General features: G+C 32.5%; 1 protein-coding gene across 1 annotated transcript; it reads right to left on the bottom strand.

The window, feature by feature from the left end:
- LOC111711919 (sorting nexin-2) lies at positions 1-18,058 on the bottom strand. The gene is made up of 14 exons (XM_023486401.1): positions 17,770-18,058; positions 15,969-16,117; positions 14,235-14,319; positions 13,528-13,625; positions 11,810-11,895; positions 11,504-11,549; positions 11,089-11,438; positions 10,605-10,659; positions 9,001-9,185; positions 8,241-8,385; positions 2,976-3,075; positions 2,757-2,800; positions 955-1,055; positions 1-484 (listed from the first exon to the last, which is right to left on the bottom strand). The coding sequence occupies exons 1-14, from the start codon at positions 17,849-17,851 to the stop codon at positions 358-360; spliced, it is 1,653 nt and encodes a 550-aa protein (XP_023342169.1). The 5' UTR covers positions 17,852-18,058; the 3' UTR covers positions 1-357.
- Between the last annotated feature and the right edge of the window lie 2,669 nt (positions 18,059-20,727).

Below are 20,727 nucleotides of genomic sequence, written 5' to 3'. Positions count from 1 at the left end.
TGTATGCAGGGTTACCCACAAAGGATGAGATTTCAAAGACGATTGAACGGAATATTTTATCATTTTTCTTATTTTCACGGTTCACTGCAACTGCAATATTGTCTTTTCCTCATATTTTCATAGTTCTAACCATAAACGATGCCAGTTAAAATCTAATTAGTTAGTAATAAGACAAATTCAACCGTTGGATCATCATATTAAAGAATTCTTAGGTCGTCTTTAAAGACTCATTCATTTCATGGGTAACCCTGTATAATAATATTATATTTATTTTCAGAACTTCTAAGAAAAACAGAGTGCATGTATTGTAAATATCTTGTACATTAGCATTGTACCGTCCATAGAAGTACAGGTACTCTATTTCTCCTGTACTGTACGAGGATTTGAATTGTACTGTAGTGCTGCTGTGTACTGTTTATGGTACACTGTAAATGTTTCCCCAAATTCTTCTCTCATCACTTCATCAAAATGTTCCAGCTCCCGCCTAATATACATATTTTTATTGGTTTAACATTTTTGTTAATTCTGCAAAGGAATTGAGTCTTTGCCACAAACTCAAATCATCTAATCCTTGTATCTTTGCAACCAGATTGCGTAAATCTTTAATATTTAAAGCTTTGATTATCTGATCTAACAGAATTCATAGTTTGAAATATGTGAAGTCTACAAAATTAATTTGATTTTTTGGCAAAGACTTAATTTCTTTTTACTTAAAAATATAAATAACAAATAAAACCCAAATTATGAGGAATAATTCTTCTCTTAGAGATTTCAGAGATTTTTTTGTAATTCTCTGCATTCATAAACCTCATGTGAGTTGCCACAAAAAAATGTTGGCCCAATCAGATGAACCGTTTCGACGTTTATTAGATAAAAAAAAAGAGACAAGAAGAAGAATAAGAATTTAATTATATTTCATTGTATTTTAGAGTTGACTGTTTATAATTAAATTACCTTAATGTTTGACTAAGTTTATCAAAGTCTGCTTGTAAAGTATCCAGGGTCTCCATTTTCTCTGAGATTTGACCTCTCTTCTTTACATTCTTCTGCAGGTCCTAGATACAGAGATATTTGTTAATAGAGTAGTCAGTTAATAGAGTAGTCAGCTAATAGAGTAGTCAGCTAATAGAGTAGTAAGCTAATAGAGTAGTCAGCTAATAGAGTAGTCAGCTAATACAGTAGTCAGCTAATACAGTAGTCAGCTAATACAGTAGTCAGCTAATAGAATAGTCACCTAATAGAGCAGTCAGCTCATAGAGTAGTCAGCTAATAGAGTAGTCAGCTAATACAGTAGTCAGCTAATACAGTAGTCAGCTAATACAGTAGTCAGCTAATAGAGTAGTCAGCTAATAGAGTATTCAGCTAATAGAGTAGTCAGCTCATAGAGTAGTCAGCTAATACAGTAGTCAGCTAATACAGTAGTCAGCTAATACAGTAGTCAGCTAATACAGTAGTCAACTAATAGAGTATTCAGCTAATGGAATAGTCACCTAATAGAGCATTCAGCTCATAGAGTAGTCAGAGTAGTCGGCTAATAGAGTTGTCAGCTAATACAGTAGTCAGCTAATACAGTAGTCAGCTAACACAGTAGTCAGCTAATACAGTAGTCAGCTAATACAATAGTCAGCTAATACAGTAGTCAGCTAATAGAGTAGTCATCTAATAGAGCAGTCAGCTAATAGAGTAGTCAGCTAATAGAGTAGTCAGCTAATACAGTAGTCAGCTAATAGAGTATTCAGCTAATAGAATAGTCACCTAATAGAGCAGTCAGCTAATAGAGTAGTCGGCTAATAGAGTAGTCAGCTAATACAGTAGTCAGCTAATAGAGTATTCAGCTAATAGAATAGTCACCTAATAGAGCAGTCAGCTCATAGACTAGTCAGCTAATAGAGTAGTCGGCTAATAGAGTAGTCAGCTAATAGAGTAGTCAGCTAATAGAGTAGTCAGCTCATAATGTAGTCAGCTAATAGAGCAATCAGCTAATGGAGTAGTCAGCTAATAGAGTAGTCGGCTAATAGAGTAGTCAGCTAATGGAGTAGTCAGCTAATAGAGTAGTCGGCTAATAGAGTAGTCAGCGAATAGAGTAGTCAGCTAATAGAGTAGTCAGCTAATAGAGTAGTAAGCTTATAAAGTAGTCAGCTAATAGAGTAGTCAGCTAATAGAGTAGTCAGCTAATACAGTAGTCAGCTCATAGAGTAGTCAGCTAATAGAGTAGTCAGCTCACAGAGTAGTCAGCTAATACAGTAGTCAGCTAATACAGTAGTCAGCTAATACAGTAATCTGCTAATACAGTAGTCAGCTGATAGAGTAGTCAGCTAATAGAGTAGTCTGCTAATAGAGTTGTCAGCTAATACAGTAGTCAGCTAATACAGTAGTCAGCTAATACAGTAGTCAGCTGATAGAGTAGTCAGCTAATAGAGTAGTCTGCTAATAGAGTCAGCTAATACAGTAGTCAGCTAATACAGTAGTCAGCTAATAGAGTATTCAGCTAATAGAATAGTCACCTAATAGAGCAGTCAGCTCATAGAGTAGTCAGCTAATAGAGTAGTCGGCTAATAGAGTAGTCAGCTAATAGAGTAGTCGGCTAATAGAGTAGTCAGCTGATAGAGTAGTCAGCTAATAGAGTAGTCAGCTAATAGAGTAGTCAGCTAATAGAGTAGTCAGAAGTCAGCTAATAAAGTAGTCAGCTAATAGAGTATTCGGCTAATAGTGTATAGTCAGTTATATGAGCCCAACCATAGATAGATTAGCTATACCTTAAGTGCTTGTAATCTATCCGACATACTGAGATCTACTGCATCTATATAAAATCATATTTATATATTTGCTAGTTACATGGTCTTCAAATAAACATGATAGTGTAATAAAAACGTCTTGGATTGATCGATGTTATCAAATCAATCACTATTTAAAATTGAAAGCTATGTTAAAGATGAAAAGAAAATCTTTGAAAAAATAGAAAATATTTGATCTGCCTAGGAGCTTGAGGTAGTCTATTGCAAGGAAAGTTAGCAGATCATCTGCCTCCGCCTGATTCAGGTATAGATCTGCCATTCCGTTCTGCAGATCTGCTATCTAGAAGACAAGGATATCTGCTATCAAGGTTATAATGCAAGGAAAGTTATTTCAGAGGTGTACGCATCTTTTGTACTGCAGTGTACTGTCTCTTGGCGGTAATGTAAACACAAGACGGATGTCGAAGTCTGACATGGGATCCATCTTTCACATAAAAAATAAATGAAATATTCTGGCCACAAGGAACTATTATGTGAATTATCAAAATTAACAAGATTTAATGCTTTTAACCTCCACGGATACTAAACGAACACTGATGCATCTATTCTTGTTTACAAATTCCGCCCAGAGAGAACTGGTTTCAGTATCTACGTAGCGTATACGCAACTGCAATTAAGTTTCCTTGCATTTTAACCTTGTCTGCGATTATGTCTGAGCATGTTAAACGAATGACGAACTATATTTTTCAAAATTTTAAACAGGGTAAATGATCATTTTTGGTGAGACACATTGCATACTGAAGGATATCCAACTAAACTATGTAAACTGTGGATTGTGTGTTCCATGTCTATCCACTCGGTTCTAATTAACTTAGTCAAACAAAAACATCCTCTCTATCCTCAATATGGAAATAAACAAAAACTTACATGGCGTTAGCTAAACATTTTACTAAAGAGACAATATTGAAATGTGCTCCTGGGGCACAGTAGGGTATTAGGGGAGGGTCAGCCAACATGAATATATTCCATAAACCTCTTATTTATGTCAAATAAGGCTTGGCCGCTTAAAGGGTCGGACCGGCTATGTGAGGTAGTTAAACTGAGTATGCAGTGTTGTGGACAAATTCTTTAGGATTCATTTGAGGCATATAAAACTTTTCCACGATGTATAATTACTGAGTTTGAGTGCAAAGTCGACGTTCAAAATCATGAATTTGGGTGGGTACGTTTTCAAAATCTGTTTTTTTTTAAATCATTAAATAACAACGACAAAAAATAGGAACATATTTCTCAAAAGAAATTTGTCAATAAATCAATGCTAAAATCAATTATTTCGTTTTCGTCATTATATTGAATTTCTTATTTTCTTATCTTCTACAAATTCTTCAAATGTCGTCTTTTTAATAATAATTCCAGAAAATCTGCAGAAAATCTTTGTGAATAATGAGAAAATAGAAACTAATAATTACTTATTTTCGATGATAAGATTAATTTTTATTTTCTCAACCTGTTCCTGAACAACTAATTAGTTTACTGTAGAATTTTGTTTACATTTTCTTTCGTCGTTATTAAATAATTTTAAAAAAACTCTGCAAACATATCCACCCAAAAGTACGATTTTGAACATCAACTTTGCACTCAAACTCAGGATTTACAGATCTTTAAAAAGTTTCATATGTCTCAAATGAATCCTAAAGAATTTGTCCACAACACTGCATACTCAGTTCAACTACCTTACATAGCCGGTCTGTTCCTTTAAGATTTTTTTTTCAAAAAAGTCTCTAAGTTGTTTTAATATTATGTTTTAGTTAAGAATTTCGACCGAAAACCTGCTATTTAATCGAAAATAGGATTTTTCAACACGGCACTCTGACTATATCAAGGTTTTGGCGTGCTGCTGGCGCCCCTAAACCTTTTCTATATGGCTGTTAGAATCTATATATTCAGATTATCCCGAAACCGCTGTGCTTTATTGTGCTTTTGCTATAAAATATATGTTTTTCATCCGAAGTACTACCTGTAACAAAGACGACAACTAAATATATTGCGGGTTTACAGGATCCAACCAAGGATAAATATGTAAACGGGAAAAGTAATTATAAATTGAAATCATTATAAATCAGTGCTAGCTACAATGGATACAATGTTTGTGAATCAAAAGATTATCAGAATATATTTATTGTGTTCATTCTCACCATAAAACACAAGAACAAGACAAATGCATTTATGAGCATACTTTATTTTAATGCTTAAATCTGTTTTCATTTTTCTTTCTGTATTAATAAAAAATATTTATGAGAATTTTTCGGACATTTTTTAATCTGAAACCTCAATCCTTAGTATTACTGGGCAGTGGACATTAGCTCGCCTATTTTTATCTTTCATTGGAAACTTAAGCCAGCCATCCAACACATTAAAAGACAAGACATTTTGTTTGATTAGAAAATCTAATCAGTCCTGTCAGTTTTTCTTTTTTTAAATTGTAATTTATATAATATCGCCTTGAATTTGAAACTAAAGCTGTCAGTTGCATTTTCCTTAGCTTTCAAAGTTTTATGTATAGTTTACTATAAAAACATTTTATAGTTTACTAAATTTATTTTTTGTACAGGTAAATAAAAAGCTATCAACAGCTTCATAACAGCTTCATAACAGCAGCAAAACCAAGTGAAAAGTGAAAAAGACGACATTTTACCAATTTTTCCGATGTATTCATATTAATGAATTTAACTTTATAAAAATATAAATTTACTTGCTAAAAAAATAACATTTAAACAAGTACATGTAATCAATTTAAAGATTATTTTTCGTAACTCTATACATCAGAACGATTATTATTAAAGAAGTTTGATGTCAAGAACGTTATGCCGAGTTTTACATTCAAAATTTGAGGCAAATCGGTCATGAGGTTCACGTCGTTCATGAGTGTGATCGGACATACAAACCATAAAAATAATATTACTGTATTATATATGTATCAATGTGTAATGCATGCGTGCATTACAGATTTGTTGTAATAACAAAGTAGTTTTTTTTTGTAAAAAAAATACACATTTATCAATAGGCAAAATAGAAAAAATTAGTTCTTCAAAATGAAGCATGGAAATTTGAAAGTGAAATAAAAAATTGTTTCAGACCCCCCTGATAATCTATAATAAAACAAGACATTTCTTTGTGGACACTCATGGGTGGACGATGTTATAGGCTAAATCGAAAATCGAAAAAAAAAGTCATCAATTTTTTTTCCAAATTTTTTTTTCACTGGCAACGCAGCGCCCTTCAGCTAGTAATATATAAATCACCAAAGTCATACTATATATGGATGGTCCTTTAATTATCATACAGGAAAATTTTTATCTTTTAAAATATAAATATACCAGTGTCCGAATTTAATGAATTTTCAAATCACCCAAAAACCGGTTTAAATCGGCTTAAATATTGAAAAACTTAATACAATTTTAAGTGGAACCAACGATCCCAGCTGGAAAATTATTTTTTCTTTCCACCGTTTTCTTACTTTCAACTGTGATCGGAAATCTTTTTTTCATCCGCAAATGTCTTTTTGTGGAGCTCCGGCATCGGATGATTAAAAGCTGTCTTTTTTTAGTCCGCAATTGTTTGCTGTCGGAGTTTGACTCCATCGTCGGATCAAAACTAATTTATTAGTCCGTCTGTTGAACTTTGAGGATGAAAAGACAAACTGTTTCTTCCGATATGAAATGAAAAAGGATGATAAAAAACGAGGGCCCGCTGAAAAGCGCGCTCATTTGTCAAATCTTAGCCAGTTTAATTCATTTCTTCAAGGTGTAAGCACGCTGCTCAATTTGTTCAGAAAGTTTCTACATGATGAGATCTGCATGACCTGCGTATAACAATTGCGAAATTTTTTAAGTCATGGAATGCTCTTTATGTATAGTAATAAAGAATTTTCCATGATTTAGCTGATTAGCATTAATCATCAATCTTCAACTTCAACCCTCAAGACAGTCAACAATTCAGTCATTAATCCAAACGTGAAAATATCCCTGATTATTCTATGATATCTATTATTTATAATTATAATAATGCATAAATTGGCCTTTCACTAGATTTAATAATTATTATATATAGATCATGTTTAGAAATATGCAAGGAAATATTTAATAGAAGGAGGGGGCGATAGGGTTTCCGTACACTTTGCTGTAAGGTTTTTGGACTGCTGAAGAACTTTTTTGCGTAACAATGATATAAAAGATTGTAAACAATAACACAAATGATAAACAGACATCTAGGGGAGGGGGGCAGGATTTGAATTTGATTGAAAATGTCTCTGTAATAATTGGTCCTTTTCGTATAAAACTAAAATCCTTAACTTTTTCAATCTTTTTTAACAATTGATAATGCTACTTTAACAGTTTATACTAACTCATGTTATGTTTACATTAGATCAGCTGCCTTCTATTTAATATCTCCTTGGAAATATGTGTTTAAATGAACATTGATAGATACAGGGTGTCCCACGAAACATGACAATTGCAAGACGACTTGAAGTCATCTTTGATATTTGAATTTATTTTTGACATTTATTCTTCTATCTACTTTAACATGTATGATTCTTGAAACAATTATCACATAATTCTTCTAGCCCTAGCATTTCCAAAAAGTGGTCTGCGTTTTTTGTGCTTTCAATATTACCGGAGATATAAAGAGTTTGGTTCAGATTTCAATTTTGCTAAATAAAAGCAAAATTGTCGAAATCTGAACGAAATTCTTCATATCTCGGGCAATATTGAAAGCACAAAAAAGGCAGACCACATTTTGGAAATGACAGGACTACTGCCACATAAAACAATTGTCCTTTTTCTCTACAGGTGTCGGTCTACCGATCGTTAGACCGATCGGTAAACCGATCGGTTCATCCGACCTGTTTACGCTATCGATCTCCGCTTCATGTACGATCGGAACAGATCGGAATGGAAAATCGGAGCAATTTCATTCCTACGCCGGAATTCCTCAAGTCAGAAATCGGAATTCCGATCGAGAGAAATTTTCCAGCTGGGATGTTTGAGCCGCGGTTTAAATTTAAGCCGCCGCTCAAATTCTTAAAATTCGGCCTCAAGGAAACTTTTACAGGTTTTTTATCTTAAAAATTTCTATGGAAAGAATTTCGGACCAATACGTTTAATAATTACGTTTTTAATTGCGCGCTTTAATCGTTGATACCACAAAACAAATAGTGTTTGTAACTTGGAAAGTACAAAAATCGAACCTGGCTTTAAAAAGAGTTAAAAAATTAAAATCTTGGTCACGTAAATGTTTCTTTGGATAGATTATACATTCCAAAGAATGTATAGACACAGAATTTCTTCTGGATACATTTTACGGCTCCATCTTTCAGTCCAAGCGTGTCTCAGACATAGTCTGTGAACTATCTGACAAATGCTCCCACTCTCCATCAATTACGAAAACCAACTTGCTGAAGTTAAAACATTATTTTACAATTTTATGGTTTCCACTTCCACCAACCTTTCTAATAAGATCATCTCCTTCCCGTTCCTTGGTACTACGAGCAGACATTCTTTGTCCGCCGCCAGGTGCCACTAGTTGCAGAAGATTACGACGAAATGTCGTCGTTGCCAAGAACAAATCCATCTTCTCCTGGCTCATAATCCTTAATGTAAGTTTAAAATTAAAGAATTTGAAAAACATAGAAAGGAGCTGAGGTTTAATCCCTCTATCTAATTTTTACAACTCAATGTTGTAAGTAGATAATTATCAAATAAGTTTTATGACAAAGACTACTCCTTTTCTTGTTTCTAGAGAATTACAGCCATAAGATTGTATCATATCATTTCTTCAGTACGGTGGAAACCATAAAACTTTGGAATTATAGAAAGACGACATAAGCAATCTCATATGTATTTGATTTTGTTTTACCTAATAGTTTAATCAGTAGAATTAAAAATACGTTTTTAAAGTTCAGCGGATCTGTTTACACTGCACAAATGTTTCGTTTCATCTTAGGGCCTTTGAATTGGGTCCCAAAGTATTGAGTTGAAATAATTATATTGAAAAAAAAATCTAACATACAGGGTTGCTCACAAAGAATAAGACGGTAAATACGACTTTAAAGATTTGACGATCGCAAACGTCGAAACGACTGATTAAATAATTTGGCAGAGAAAAAGACAATTTTACAATTCAACGTGATGAAACAGACAATATAAATTTCGTACAGTTTTCTCTGAAGTCTCATTCTTTGTGGATAACCCTGTACTGTACTTACTTTATATCTTTCTTAAGTTGAATCAGCTGATTTCTCAGTTCCTTGTGATGAAGCTCCTTTGTCTTGAACCAGATATCGTTGTCATTCATGGTTAACCTGTTCCTTGTTCTGGAAAAATCCAGTTTTTCCGCCAAAATGGCGCCAAATCCCTTCTTTACCTCGAGAGATGCCGCTACTTTTCCTTCCTTCAACCAACAGTTTAATCATTATAGAAATGAGTTGCAAATTAGGTCTTAAAACAGAGAGCTTTCAAAAAAAAACTCTATTTTCTCCATCTTTATGTTTAAACTAATGCAAGAAAATGAGGATTATTTAACTTTAACAATTTAAAGATTAGTACAAAAAAACACATTTATTTTATAAAAGGGTTTAACTTTAATGTGACAAACATCACTTTGAAAAATGGGATATTAAAATATTTTTATAATTTTTGTTATTTTTTTTAAACTGTTGAAATTCATGAACAAGTACGAGCTATTAAATGGTGGACCTGCCCGATTCACAACGAGTTATTTCAGAAGTGTACGCATCTTTTGTACTGCAGTGTACTGTCTCTGAACGTAGTGGGCGGTAATGTATACACAAGACGGATGTCAAAGCCTGACATGGGATCCATCTTTCACATAAACAATCAATGAAATATTCTGGTCATAGGAAACTATTTTGTGAATTATCAAAATGTAATGCTTTTAATCTCCTCGGATACTAAACAAACACTGATGCATCTATTCTTGTTTACAAATTCCGCCCAGAGAGAACTGGTTTCAATATATACGCAGTGTATACACGACAGCAATTAACTTTCCTTGCATTACAACCTTGATGTTTTATATCTAAAATCTAAATCTAGCCTGACAAGAAATTAAGCTAATGAAACCGATTTAAAGTTTCGAAGCAAACTTTCAAACAAAATACAAAGTTACATTTTTATAATTTCTGCAACTTTAAATCAAAATAATGTGTACTCACTGTGAAGAATCTTTTTCTGAATAATAGTGGATTTAAAAAAATTTATAATAATATTTTATTATACCCCGATAAATACTTTTAGCTATTCTAATTATTCTGTTCAAATATTTTTAGCATTTGATAGCTGTTAACCATTTCTAAAAAAGTTTTTGAAAACTAATTTTTGAAAAGATTAATAAAATTAAATGTAAAAAAACAAAACATTATCCATTTGTATTAAAAAATACTGAAATTAAAATAATTTAAAAAAAGCTAATATACAGGCAGAAAGGAATAGCTACAGAGGCCTATCTATAATAATCAAGCCAAAAGTTTAATTATTCATAAATTTCATGTTTGCAATGCGCCTAATTATGCAAAAACCATTATGATTTGAGTTCCTGATAAGGTTGAATACAGTGGTAGGCGATTGTATCCATGAAGACGACATTCTTATTTAAACTTTGATTGTAACAAGCTTTTTTGAATCGCTATTTTACAAGTAATCAAAGAAAAGCTTTATCAATCTACAGTTTCTCTTAACTTTCATGCTTATATGTGTATCCAGCTGTTTAACAGCTTGATATAAATCAAAATTAAAATCGCAAGACGTCTTCATTAAATTGATCAATTTTCAACTGATTAAATGATGGTTCCTGAAGAAATGTTCTAAAATCTGGATCTTTTCTTACAAAAGGATGTTTGGCAAGTCTGTGACCAGAATTAATGAATAAACATGAATAGTTGATCCGATAGACTAAGTTAAACCACTTCTCGTCTACACCGGATCTAGTAGATCAAATCTGTGCGGTTAAGTAATAGCTAGCTCGTTTCACAAAGTTAGCCTTGAAACTTTTATCTAGTCAATAATATGGAAGATATTGTCGTTTTTGCTAGGTTCAAACTGAAAACTACGAAAGGTTTCCTGCAGTAGAAATGTGCACGTCACAGTTTTCTATAAAAAAGCCACAATTGAAAATAGGCAAATTTCAAAATTATAAGCATTGATAGATATAAGTCTTTACTTGATCAAACGAAGCAATTTCAAGGGCACACTTGTTAATCGGGTTAAAATGTTAACTCTTGCAATTACGCGTACAGTCCCTTTAATTAAGTTTTGATTTACATTAAATCTTGTTCCTATTCATATATCTGTCTAGTTCTCTACATCTCAGAGCAATGACCCGATCCAGCCCGCTGTTATTTAGATTCGACACTTTACTCCACACAGATGTTATTTTGCTATCATCAGGCGGGGGCGGTAATATTATGCATTTCTTAGAATAATTCATTTGTAGTTTATCATCTAGTTTTTTAAAATCCTTGAATCTTCTGTACACACTGTAGTTCGTCTCTTCGCCGCTAGAGAGGCCAATCCTCGTGATGACGCGGTACGTAATGTACGCGAACATTCCCTTTCCGGCTTTCTGGGGATTATCCACCCCTACTGTCATGGTTTGAGAGGATGCTATCCCGCGAACTTTGTCCCCCTGGAAAATTAAAAATTTTGAAAAATATCGGAAAAAAATACTTTTCCATTAAAGACAATATTTACCTTCAGATCTCTGAGTTTTCCCGCCAAAATCTCAGCTGTTCGGTTCCTAAATATTTTTATCACTTTTGCAGCCAATTTACCAATTTTCAGAATTTACAGAATTTAAATAAAACATTTTAGTTCTAAAACATAACTAGAGTTTCAACGATTTTTTTCATTTTTCAACCACAACTTAAATCTGTTAGATATAACTCGATTTTAAATACTCAATATATATTTTATTTTCTAAATGCAGAAGACAGTTTTCACTCTTTTTAATCATTAAAAATTAATTTTAAAACATTAAAAGACCATTTGTGTCGTTACCTTGCATTTAGGAGGGAATGTCCACACTGTGGACAGTCCACCAGTTTACTGTTACATTCATTGCAGATAAGATGTCCCTCAGGACACTGTACAGTATTATGATATTCAAAACTTTAATGTATAGAACTTTTTCGATATATGTGCAGAGCGTACCCTATTATATTATGGTTGATTCATTAGTGTACTGTCCCGTTTTCGATATATGTGCAGAGCGTCCCCTAATTATATTGAGGTTGATTCATGTGGTGTACTGTCCCGTTTTCGATATATGTGCAGAGCGTACCCTATTATATTGAGGTTGATTCATGTGGTGTACTGTCCCGTTTTGTGCAGAGCGTACCCTATTATATTAAGGTTGATTCATGTGGTGTATTGTCCCGTTTTGTGCAGAGCGTCCCCTATTATATTAAGGTTGATTCATGTGGTGTACTGTCCCGTTTTGTATTATATGGTCTGTATGTGTATAACTGTAAGCTAGCCCCAGCTGGTTAAAAGTCAAGTCGGCCCGGTACTTGAATATGCCCCAGCTAGTTAAAAGTCAAGTCGGCCCGGTACTTGAATATGCCCCAGCTAGTTAAAAGTCAAGTCGGCCCGGTACTTGAATATGCCCCAGCTAGTTAAAAGTCAAGTCGGCCCGGTACTTGAATATGCCCCAGCTAGTTAAAAGTCAAGTCGGCCCGGTACTTGAATATGAACCGGATTTATAGTCAAACTTGAACGCCTAAGAACCCTCACATATATTTAATATTTGCCTAAAACAATTTTTTAAATACTACAGTGATAACCAGAAAATTCTAGAATAGGAAGTCGACTTTTAGACTCAATTCATCACATTAAATAGTTTAATGAACACGAAGCAGAGCAATTGTGCAATGTAAACAGACCCAGGTGACTTAATAAGTTATTTAATAATTTAGTAAAGCTATTTGCTTTGTAACAGCATAAAATGCAATTCAGTATTGCTTTAATGTCGTCTTCTATTCCACAGTTTTCTGGTTATCACTGTATCATCTGTTATGTTTCAAAAAAGAAATTTAGAGCTAGTTAGACACGATCTAATAATACCATGGGAAACTCTTGTATATTTGATTCAATCAATTTGGAATTGAATAGAATTGTTGACGCAATTCAAATCAATCTTTTTGCTCTTAACGGACAATTTTGTTTCAATTTAACCCAAAAAAAACTTTTTAAGGAATATTCCTGGGTAAATTTTTTTCTTTTCCCAACAGGAGATATTTGCTTATAAACAGAAAACATGAGATTACAAATATTGAAATTGCAGATTGTAAGTACAAAGTAGTGATAAGGCAACGGCTCCATTTAAGTATATTTTTAAATAATTTTTCTTAAAGTTTATTTTTAATACATTTGATTTAAGTAAAATTTAAAATTTTTTGTTTTTATTTACACATGATTTTTTATCTTTTTGGTTTAAATCTGTTATTCATCAATTTTTATTAAGAACAGTGGTCCCCACTAAACTGTGGAATTTAAGGACGACATTTAATAAATCTTAAACGTATTTGATATGTTGACACAAAACAAATAGTTTTACTATTCTCTTGAAATCAGTCTATTCAGAGAACCCACCACATGAATTTATTTGATTATTTATAAAAATATTTTAGGCGTTGTATTCTTTAGATTTATGGAGACCACTGCATGTTATTATTTACATTTAGTTCAAATATGTTTTTTTATTTTGAATATCCTCCCTGGTAAATAGGTTCTGTATCTGCTGTTTCTAGGCAAACCGGGCACTCTAGGGTATCCATGATATCCTCAATACTCTTATCCTGTATATCCTGTATCCCTAGATGTATGTAGTATTGTTAAATGTTTGGTTTGTTTATTAAATAAATAAAAAAAGCCCTCGATTTAAAAGCTTTGGCTCGGGTCTTAAATCCTTAGACCCGGGTTTAAGGCTCAATCTTAGACCCAACTTATAAATCCGCTGTCAGCTTTTAGGTTCAACCAATTATAATAAAACCGACCTTAGTTGGTTTCAGTGGAGAATTAGTCTCCTCAATGTTTCATATCCTAATCAAATCCCTCGAATCCGCCAATTCCAACCATGAAAATCCGCCAAATACAAAATACAATAAATACAATATTTTTATATATTTTTATGCCTTTATTTTCTATTAAGGTCAAAATTTGGCATAGTCAAAGATAAGCAAATGTTTAGAAAAAACAATTTTAGAAACAATTGCGTTTTTTATCCGATGTCTATTTTTGACCTTAAAAGAAAATAAAGGGTAAAAACGAAACAAAAACTAACAAACTGAATGCTCATCACTACACCTGGCTGGGTTTTAAGGCCTCTTGACCTCATACTGGGGACATGAGTAGGTAAGTAAGTAAGTAAGTAAGTAAGTAAGTAAGTAAGTAAGTAAGTAAGTAAGTAAGTAAGTAACTACACCTGGATATATACTACCCCTACCACCAGGGTCCAGGGGTACAGCTCCAGGTTTATCATCATGTTCTCCTAGAGTCTTCATTAATCCCTAGATAGTTATAAAATAGCTTTGGTAATCCTTAGATATAATGGCTTAGGTAACCGGCTTTGCCTGGGAATTTTATACTTAAAGAGACTGTTAGAGTAATATCAATTGGCCTTCTATGTAAAGATGACAATGTCCGATTGAAAACGGTAGGCCTTGAACCCTTTATATGATATTGTAGTTTAAAAGAGCTGAATTCTGATCATTCTTGTATTATTTCCTGCAGCAGAATCTTTGGATGGAGGGCAGGGAGTAACTGACGCGGTTCGCCCTACCATATGATTATGCATGCTTTGCAGACGGGTACTCCGTTTGTATAAAAAATATTCGGAATAGGTTATTGTATACGCGGTAATTGTACATCAGACAAATATATCTTATGTACAATTACCACGAATACAATAATCTATTCTGAAATTTCTTATACAAATGGAGCACCCGTCTGCAAAGCATGCATAATCATATGGTAGGGCGAACCGCGTCAGTTGTATCTCCCTTCTATTCCATACTCCCTGATGGAGGGTCACTTGAAATTACACTCACAGTCCCTTAAAGATAAAGCTTAAGAACACTCTCAAAAAAGTTATATTTATTTTATTCTGAGTATCCACAGTTTTCAAAACTGCGTTTGTTTATTTTCATTTCGTTAAAAATTCACATTTTTTTCTTCACAAATAGTTTTTTTTCTTTTTATATTCGTTCGTGTCGACCACAATTATCCAAATATGCAAAACACTGTTTTAATCTCCCCCCCCCCCCTAAAATTATATATTTATAATAAAGGGTTCAAACTTTCTTAAATGTCGTCTTCTAATTTCTCGAATTTCTAGAAATATACAGGGTGTCTCAAAAAAACGGGGAATAAGGGTCTACACAGACTCGTTTGAAATCAGATTTTCAAGATTGAGACCACTTTTTAAAATCTATTTACAATTTCCGATTTAATAAGCTCCATTTTAGGCTTTTCTGATCTAAAAATAACAATTTTAAAGGCTCCTAAAGTTTCCAACTGAAGTGAGTAAATTTGGTAAAAATAAAGATAATCTCCGTTTGCAGACTTGTTTGAAATCGGATTTTCAAGATTGAAACAATTTTTTATATCATCGTAGAATTTCTGATTCAATGAACCCTATTTTAGGCTTGTAGATCTAAAAAAACAATTTTACTGTAATAAACTGTAAACTAACATTGAATATTTAATTGTGCAAACGGAAATTATCTTTTACTTTTTACTTCGCTCTAGTTGGAAACTTTAGGAGTTTATAAAATTTTTATTTTTTAGATCTACAAGCTTAAAATTGGACTCATTGAATCGTAAATTGTATGTAGATTTAAAAAATGGTCTCAATCTTGAAAATCCAATGACAAGCAAGTCTGTTAGACCCTTATAAAAAATTGTGCAAACGGAGATTATTTTTATTTTTAGCAAATTTACTGACTTCAGTTGGAAACTTTAAGAGCCTATGAAATTGTTATTTTTATATCTACAAAGAGGAAATGGGTTCACGGTTGAAATAGAAGATGGGCGCAAAGTATAGATAGTATAGATATTATAGATAGTATAGATAGTATAGATAGTATAGATAGTATAGATAGTATAGATAGTATAGATAGTATAGATAGTATAGATAGTATAGATAGTATAGATATACCTGTAATCCATTGCTTTCTGGAGGGTTTGTATGAGAAGGATGTTGAGAAGGATGTTTAGAAGGATCCTCTCGTGCATCATAGAAGGGATTATCTGGATCTAGTCCAGGGGATCCCTTGGAATTCTTGGCAGGGGAACCTGGTGTAGAACCTATACAAATATATACAAATAATATCAATAAAAACATTTAACCCTCCCCCCCCCCTATACAAAGGCGACCTAAAACTATTAAAATATGGCGATCTCAAGGTTAAGTTAAGACTTCTGCCTTGAATATAGTATTTTATTAGCTTTTCAAATGATTTAGCAAAGAAAGCAACAAGTGGCAAGTAATCAGTGTCCGAATTTAAGGAATTTAACCCGCGTCTTAAATCAACCAAAAACCGGTTTCAATTGAGCGTCGGCTTAAATCTTGAAAAACTTGATGCAATTTTAAGTGGAATCAACCATATTTGAGCCGCGGTTTAAATTTAAGTCGCCGCTCAAATTCTTTAAATTCGGCCTCAGGAATCTAAGAAAACAGACAATATACTTTTCGTACAATCGTCTTTGAAGTCTCATCCTTTGTGGGTAACCCTATAACTTACAATGAATATGGCAAAATGTAATTAGTAACTAACTAGTTTTAAATGTCCTTTCTTTTGGAAATCACTTTAAAATGGTTGATTTATTAAGAGTTCAAAAACTCCGTTTTTGCATTTTTTTTTTAAATTGTAATTCTCTCTTATTTTGAAAATTTATTATGGACATTTTCAACCTGCACTTTTAAAATGTTTATAAAACACATGGTTTTTGACTTTGAATGTTGTTTAATATAATTTTAGAAACCACAGATCCTACTTTGAAGGAAAAAATAAAATAAAACTATTTTCTTTCGGAAAATTTGTTAATTCTAATTCCCCCAAAAAATATTTTTGATTTTTCTTAGCAACATATACATCTTAGCTACATATACATCTATTCAAAAAGAAAACGCACATCTGAAACATTTTCCCAGGGCCGCCCTAGGAAATCTTGCTTTGCCTGTAAACTAAGTTTTCCTTATAAAAGGCAATCTACATACTTTCAACTTAAAACTCTTACACCCAGCTTTTTAACCAAACAAACAGAGATTACTACTTTTTATATACAGGATTATCGGTAACTATAAAAAGACATTCTTAGTTGGTGACCCTCTAAAAGTATAAGAATTCTAAAAAAAAAATTAGAAATTTGGAAGAAACCTCAAATTGCAATAATGCTTAAATAGTTTAAAACTTTAAGTTTTGATGATATATTATCGAATTTCTGTCAGATATTTAAAGATATAAACATGATAAATATTAATTTTCTTATGCTGAAAATAACTGAAGTTAGGCGGAACAGTTCTTTGATGATTACATAATAGAAAAACAAAGAAAACAAATGTGCAATGTTAAGTTAAACCTTGTTTAAAAGTTAAACCTTGTTTAAATTAAACCTTGTTTAAATTAAACCTTGTTTAAAAGTTAAACCTTTGGCCGAATTTAAAGAATTTGAGCGGCGGTTTAGATTTAAGCCGCGGCTTATATATGGTTGGTTCCACTTAAAATTGTATCAAATGTTTCAAGATTTAAGCCGGTGCTTAATTTAAACCGGGTTTTGGTAGATTTAAACCGCGGCTCAAATTCTTTAAATTCCATCTCTTGTTTAAAAGTTAAACCTGGTTTAAAAGTTAAACTTTGTTTAAAAGTTAAACCTTGTTTAAAAGTTAAACCTTGCTTAAAGGTTAAACCTTTTTAAAATCTATTTAAACTTATATAAATCAAACCTATTAAGCCTACCTAGAAGGGACATCACGTCTAAAGTATTTACACTGGTTGGCCTGGGTTCACGTGACTGTACTCCAAGAGGATTCGGAAACATAGTTTTACACCTTGCTTAATCAATAACTTCGCAGAAAATGCATTTTCAAACTATACGAAAGTTCATTCAGGCAGTCAGGCCACGGTATAATTAATTAATGGCTTTAAATGGTTTTATTCCCTCTTAAGGGTAAATTTGATAGAGTTAGGTTCAGTCCTGTATATTTCCCGATACTAACTATAAACTGACAAATTTGTTATTTTCGTCTCTTGGTTTTACCCACAATATATGCACAGTGGTTTAATTCGACATTTTTAGTAGACTTAACGTTTTTGTTAAAATACTATTTCGATTTACTTAAACATGGCATGAGTGTTTAATCAACAGATACATTTTTCTAAGCCCTATAATATGTATTTTCATTTTATGTATATCCTAAAAAAGGTCCTTTATGGTAACTCCTTGTATGCCGAGTCCATTAGCGCCTGATCCAATCAAGGTTCAGTCAAGTATTTGTTGTCTATTCTGAACCAATAGAAATAGTATGGCGGTAACATCTATCTTTCTATCTATCTCATTATCCAATCAGAGTTATGAATCCTTCAATCGGCAATATATGCAGTAAATGGAAATATTTACTTCTACTGAAACTATAATATTGCATTAGTGGTGGAACTATGGTGAGTGTAAAGGAGTTTTCAAACTTATCTCAACTAAACTACAAATAAGCTACACAAAACTACGTGTGACATGCTGAAAAAAAGTTTACGGAATGAAAATTATTCCATTTGAAATTGATCCAGAAATATTATTACAAAAACTTTTTTCCGTATGTCGCAACTTTTCTAAGAAGCAGAGGACAACTTGTTGTGTTTAGGGATGTTAACGTTTTCATTTTTCAGAAAAACGATCGTTTCGTTATGAATCGACGACAAAAAATCGAAAACGAAGCGATCGTTTTTAAAAACGATCCTTTTTTTAAAAAGCTCGTTTTTTTAAAATGGTCGTTTTAAAACGATTGTTTTTCAAAACGCTTGTTTTTAAAAACGATCGATTTTCAAAACGACCGTTTTTTAAAATTCGTCGCTTCGTTAACGATCTTTAACGACGACCCTTCGTCAACGATTGTTAACAACGACCCCTTCGTTAACGATCGTTAACAAAGAGAGGAAACCGACCTGAAGGGCATCTGTACTTATCATTGAGTAGTTTTAAGAAAATATCAAGAAGTTTTAACTCCCCCACAACTGTTAAACTTCATGTAAGACGACATTCAATAAAGTTGCATGTAATTTGTTTCCAAAAACGAACGTTTTGATAAAGTTTGTTGTTTCGTTAATGATTGTTAACGACGACCCTTCGTTAATAATGGTTAACGACGACCCTTCGTTAACAATGGTTAACGTCGACCCTTCGTTAACGATCCTTAACATAATTGTCAATAAAATTTTTTTTCAGAAGCAATCATTTTTTTCAAAAACAATCGTTTTTTAAAAAACAATCGCATAAAAACGGTCCCAAATCATTTTAATATAAACGATCATTTTCAAAAACGATCGCTATTCGTTTTCTAAAAGTTCAAAACGAGTGGGTCGTTTTTAAAATGATCGTTTTTTTCAAAAAACGAAACGATCGTTTTTGAAAACGAAACAAAAAAACGATTGTTTAACGATCGTTTACAAAACCGATTAACAACCCTGTGTTTAAGTATGTGCTTAAAATATCCAAAAAGTTTCACATTCTTAGCAGCTATTTGGCATTTTAATCCTCTAAACTAAAAACAGTCTTAATTATAAAATGTTATACTTCTGACCAGCCAAACCTAGCGAAAAAGTTTAAGTTAAATTGATTTCTAAAAATTCTATTTCCCAAAAGTTAAACAATGTAAATGTTAACTCTGACACAGTTAAACACAGAACTTTGGAGAAATCCTAAGAATTTATAAAATGCTGTCTAGAATTTTCTAAAAATAGTAATAGTTTTTTTTTCGGCATCTATTTTTTTTGTAAAAATAAATAAATAGCCATGAAATGTATGAGGGCATTTTTAAAGAACTCCATATAAATATTTTATTTAAAAAAAAAAAATTCTGTGGCATTCCATTATCAATATCAGTGGGTTAATAAAACAGCATTTTATAAATTTTGGATAACACATAATCTCAATAAATGAATTTATTTCAAACCTATAAAATTCAGTTTTAGTGGAATTAGTTATTAGTAAGACATTGTTTGTTATTTGATAAAATGAATAAAGGTGTTACATTGTTTTATTGTTTAACAAAATAAACTTACTAATTGGATTTGTTAGGGGGTAATTAAGGAGTGATGGGTGATGGGTCAGATTAACACATTTGGAAATACTTCTGAAAATATCAACCCGGCTGTTTAAGTGGAATTTACTACGGATTGCAAAGTTATTTGTGGATTTGATTATTCACAGTTAAAACGATTCATTTGGTGTTTTCCTTTTTGTTGGAGTACGGAGAAACTTCTGGGGTGTTGCTTTGGTTTGGACTTCTCCGAAAGGAGGGGTTGGTAAAGACAACATTACGAGGGGGGGGGGGGGGGGTTAGAAGGTATGGTCAACAAGTATACATCATACAATTTCATAATACACATTACACAACACACTATAACACATATAAATTGAGTTTTTGCCACATTCTTTGATTTTCTAAACCCATATCTACGGAACCTTATGTCGTAAACCTTATATAAAACAAACTATAAAGCCTATTAGTTCAAATTTTCTAAGCGCGCTTGAATTATCAACGGTTTCATCAGAATGCAAAGATATTGGAATTAGAAAATTTAAGTTTGTGGCAATGACTCAATTCCTTTAAATGAATTTATTTTTATTCCTGAAAGTATTGAAACTAAAAAAAAGGCCAAAGTTGATGAGAAAAAAAAAATAGTTTTATGCTAGGTTTGGTG

The sequence above is a fragment of the Eurytemora carolleeae genome, unplaced genomic scaffold, assembly GCF_000591075.1.
Source record: "Eurytemora carolleeae unplaced genomic scaffold, Eaff_2.0 scaffold593, whole genome shotgun sequence".
In the NCBI taxonomy this organism is placed as follows: Eukaryota; Metazoa; Arthropoda; class Copepoda; order Calanoida; family Temoridae; genus Eurytemora; species Eurytemora carolleeae.
The sequence above is the reverse complement of the archived record's forward strand: the minus strand, read 5'-3'. Positions and strand labels throughout refer to the sequence as shown.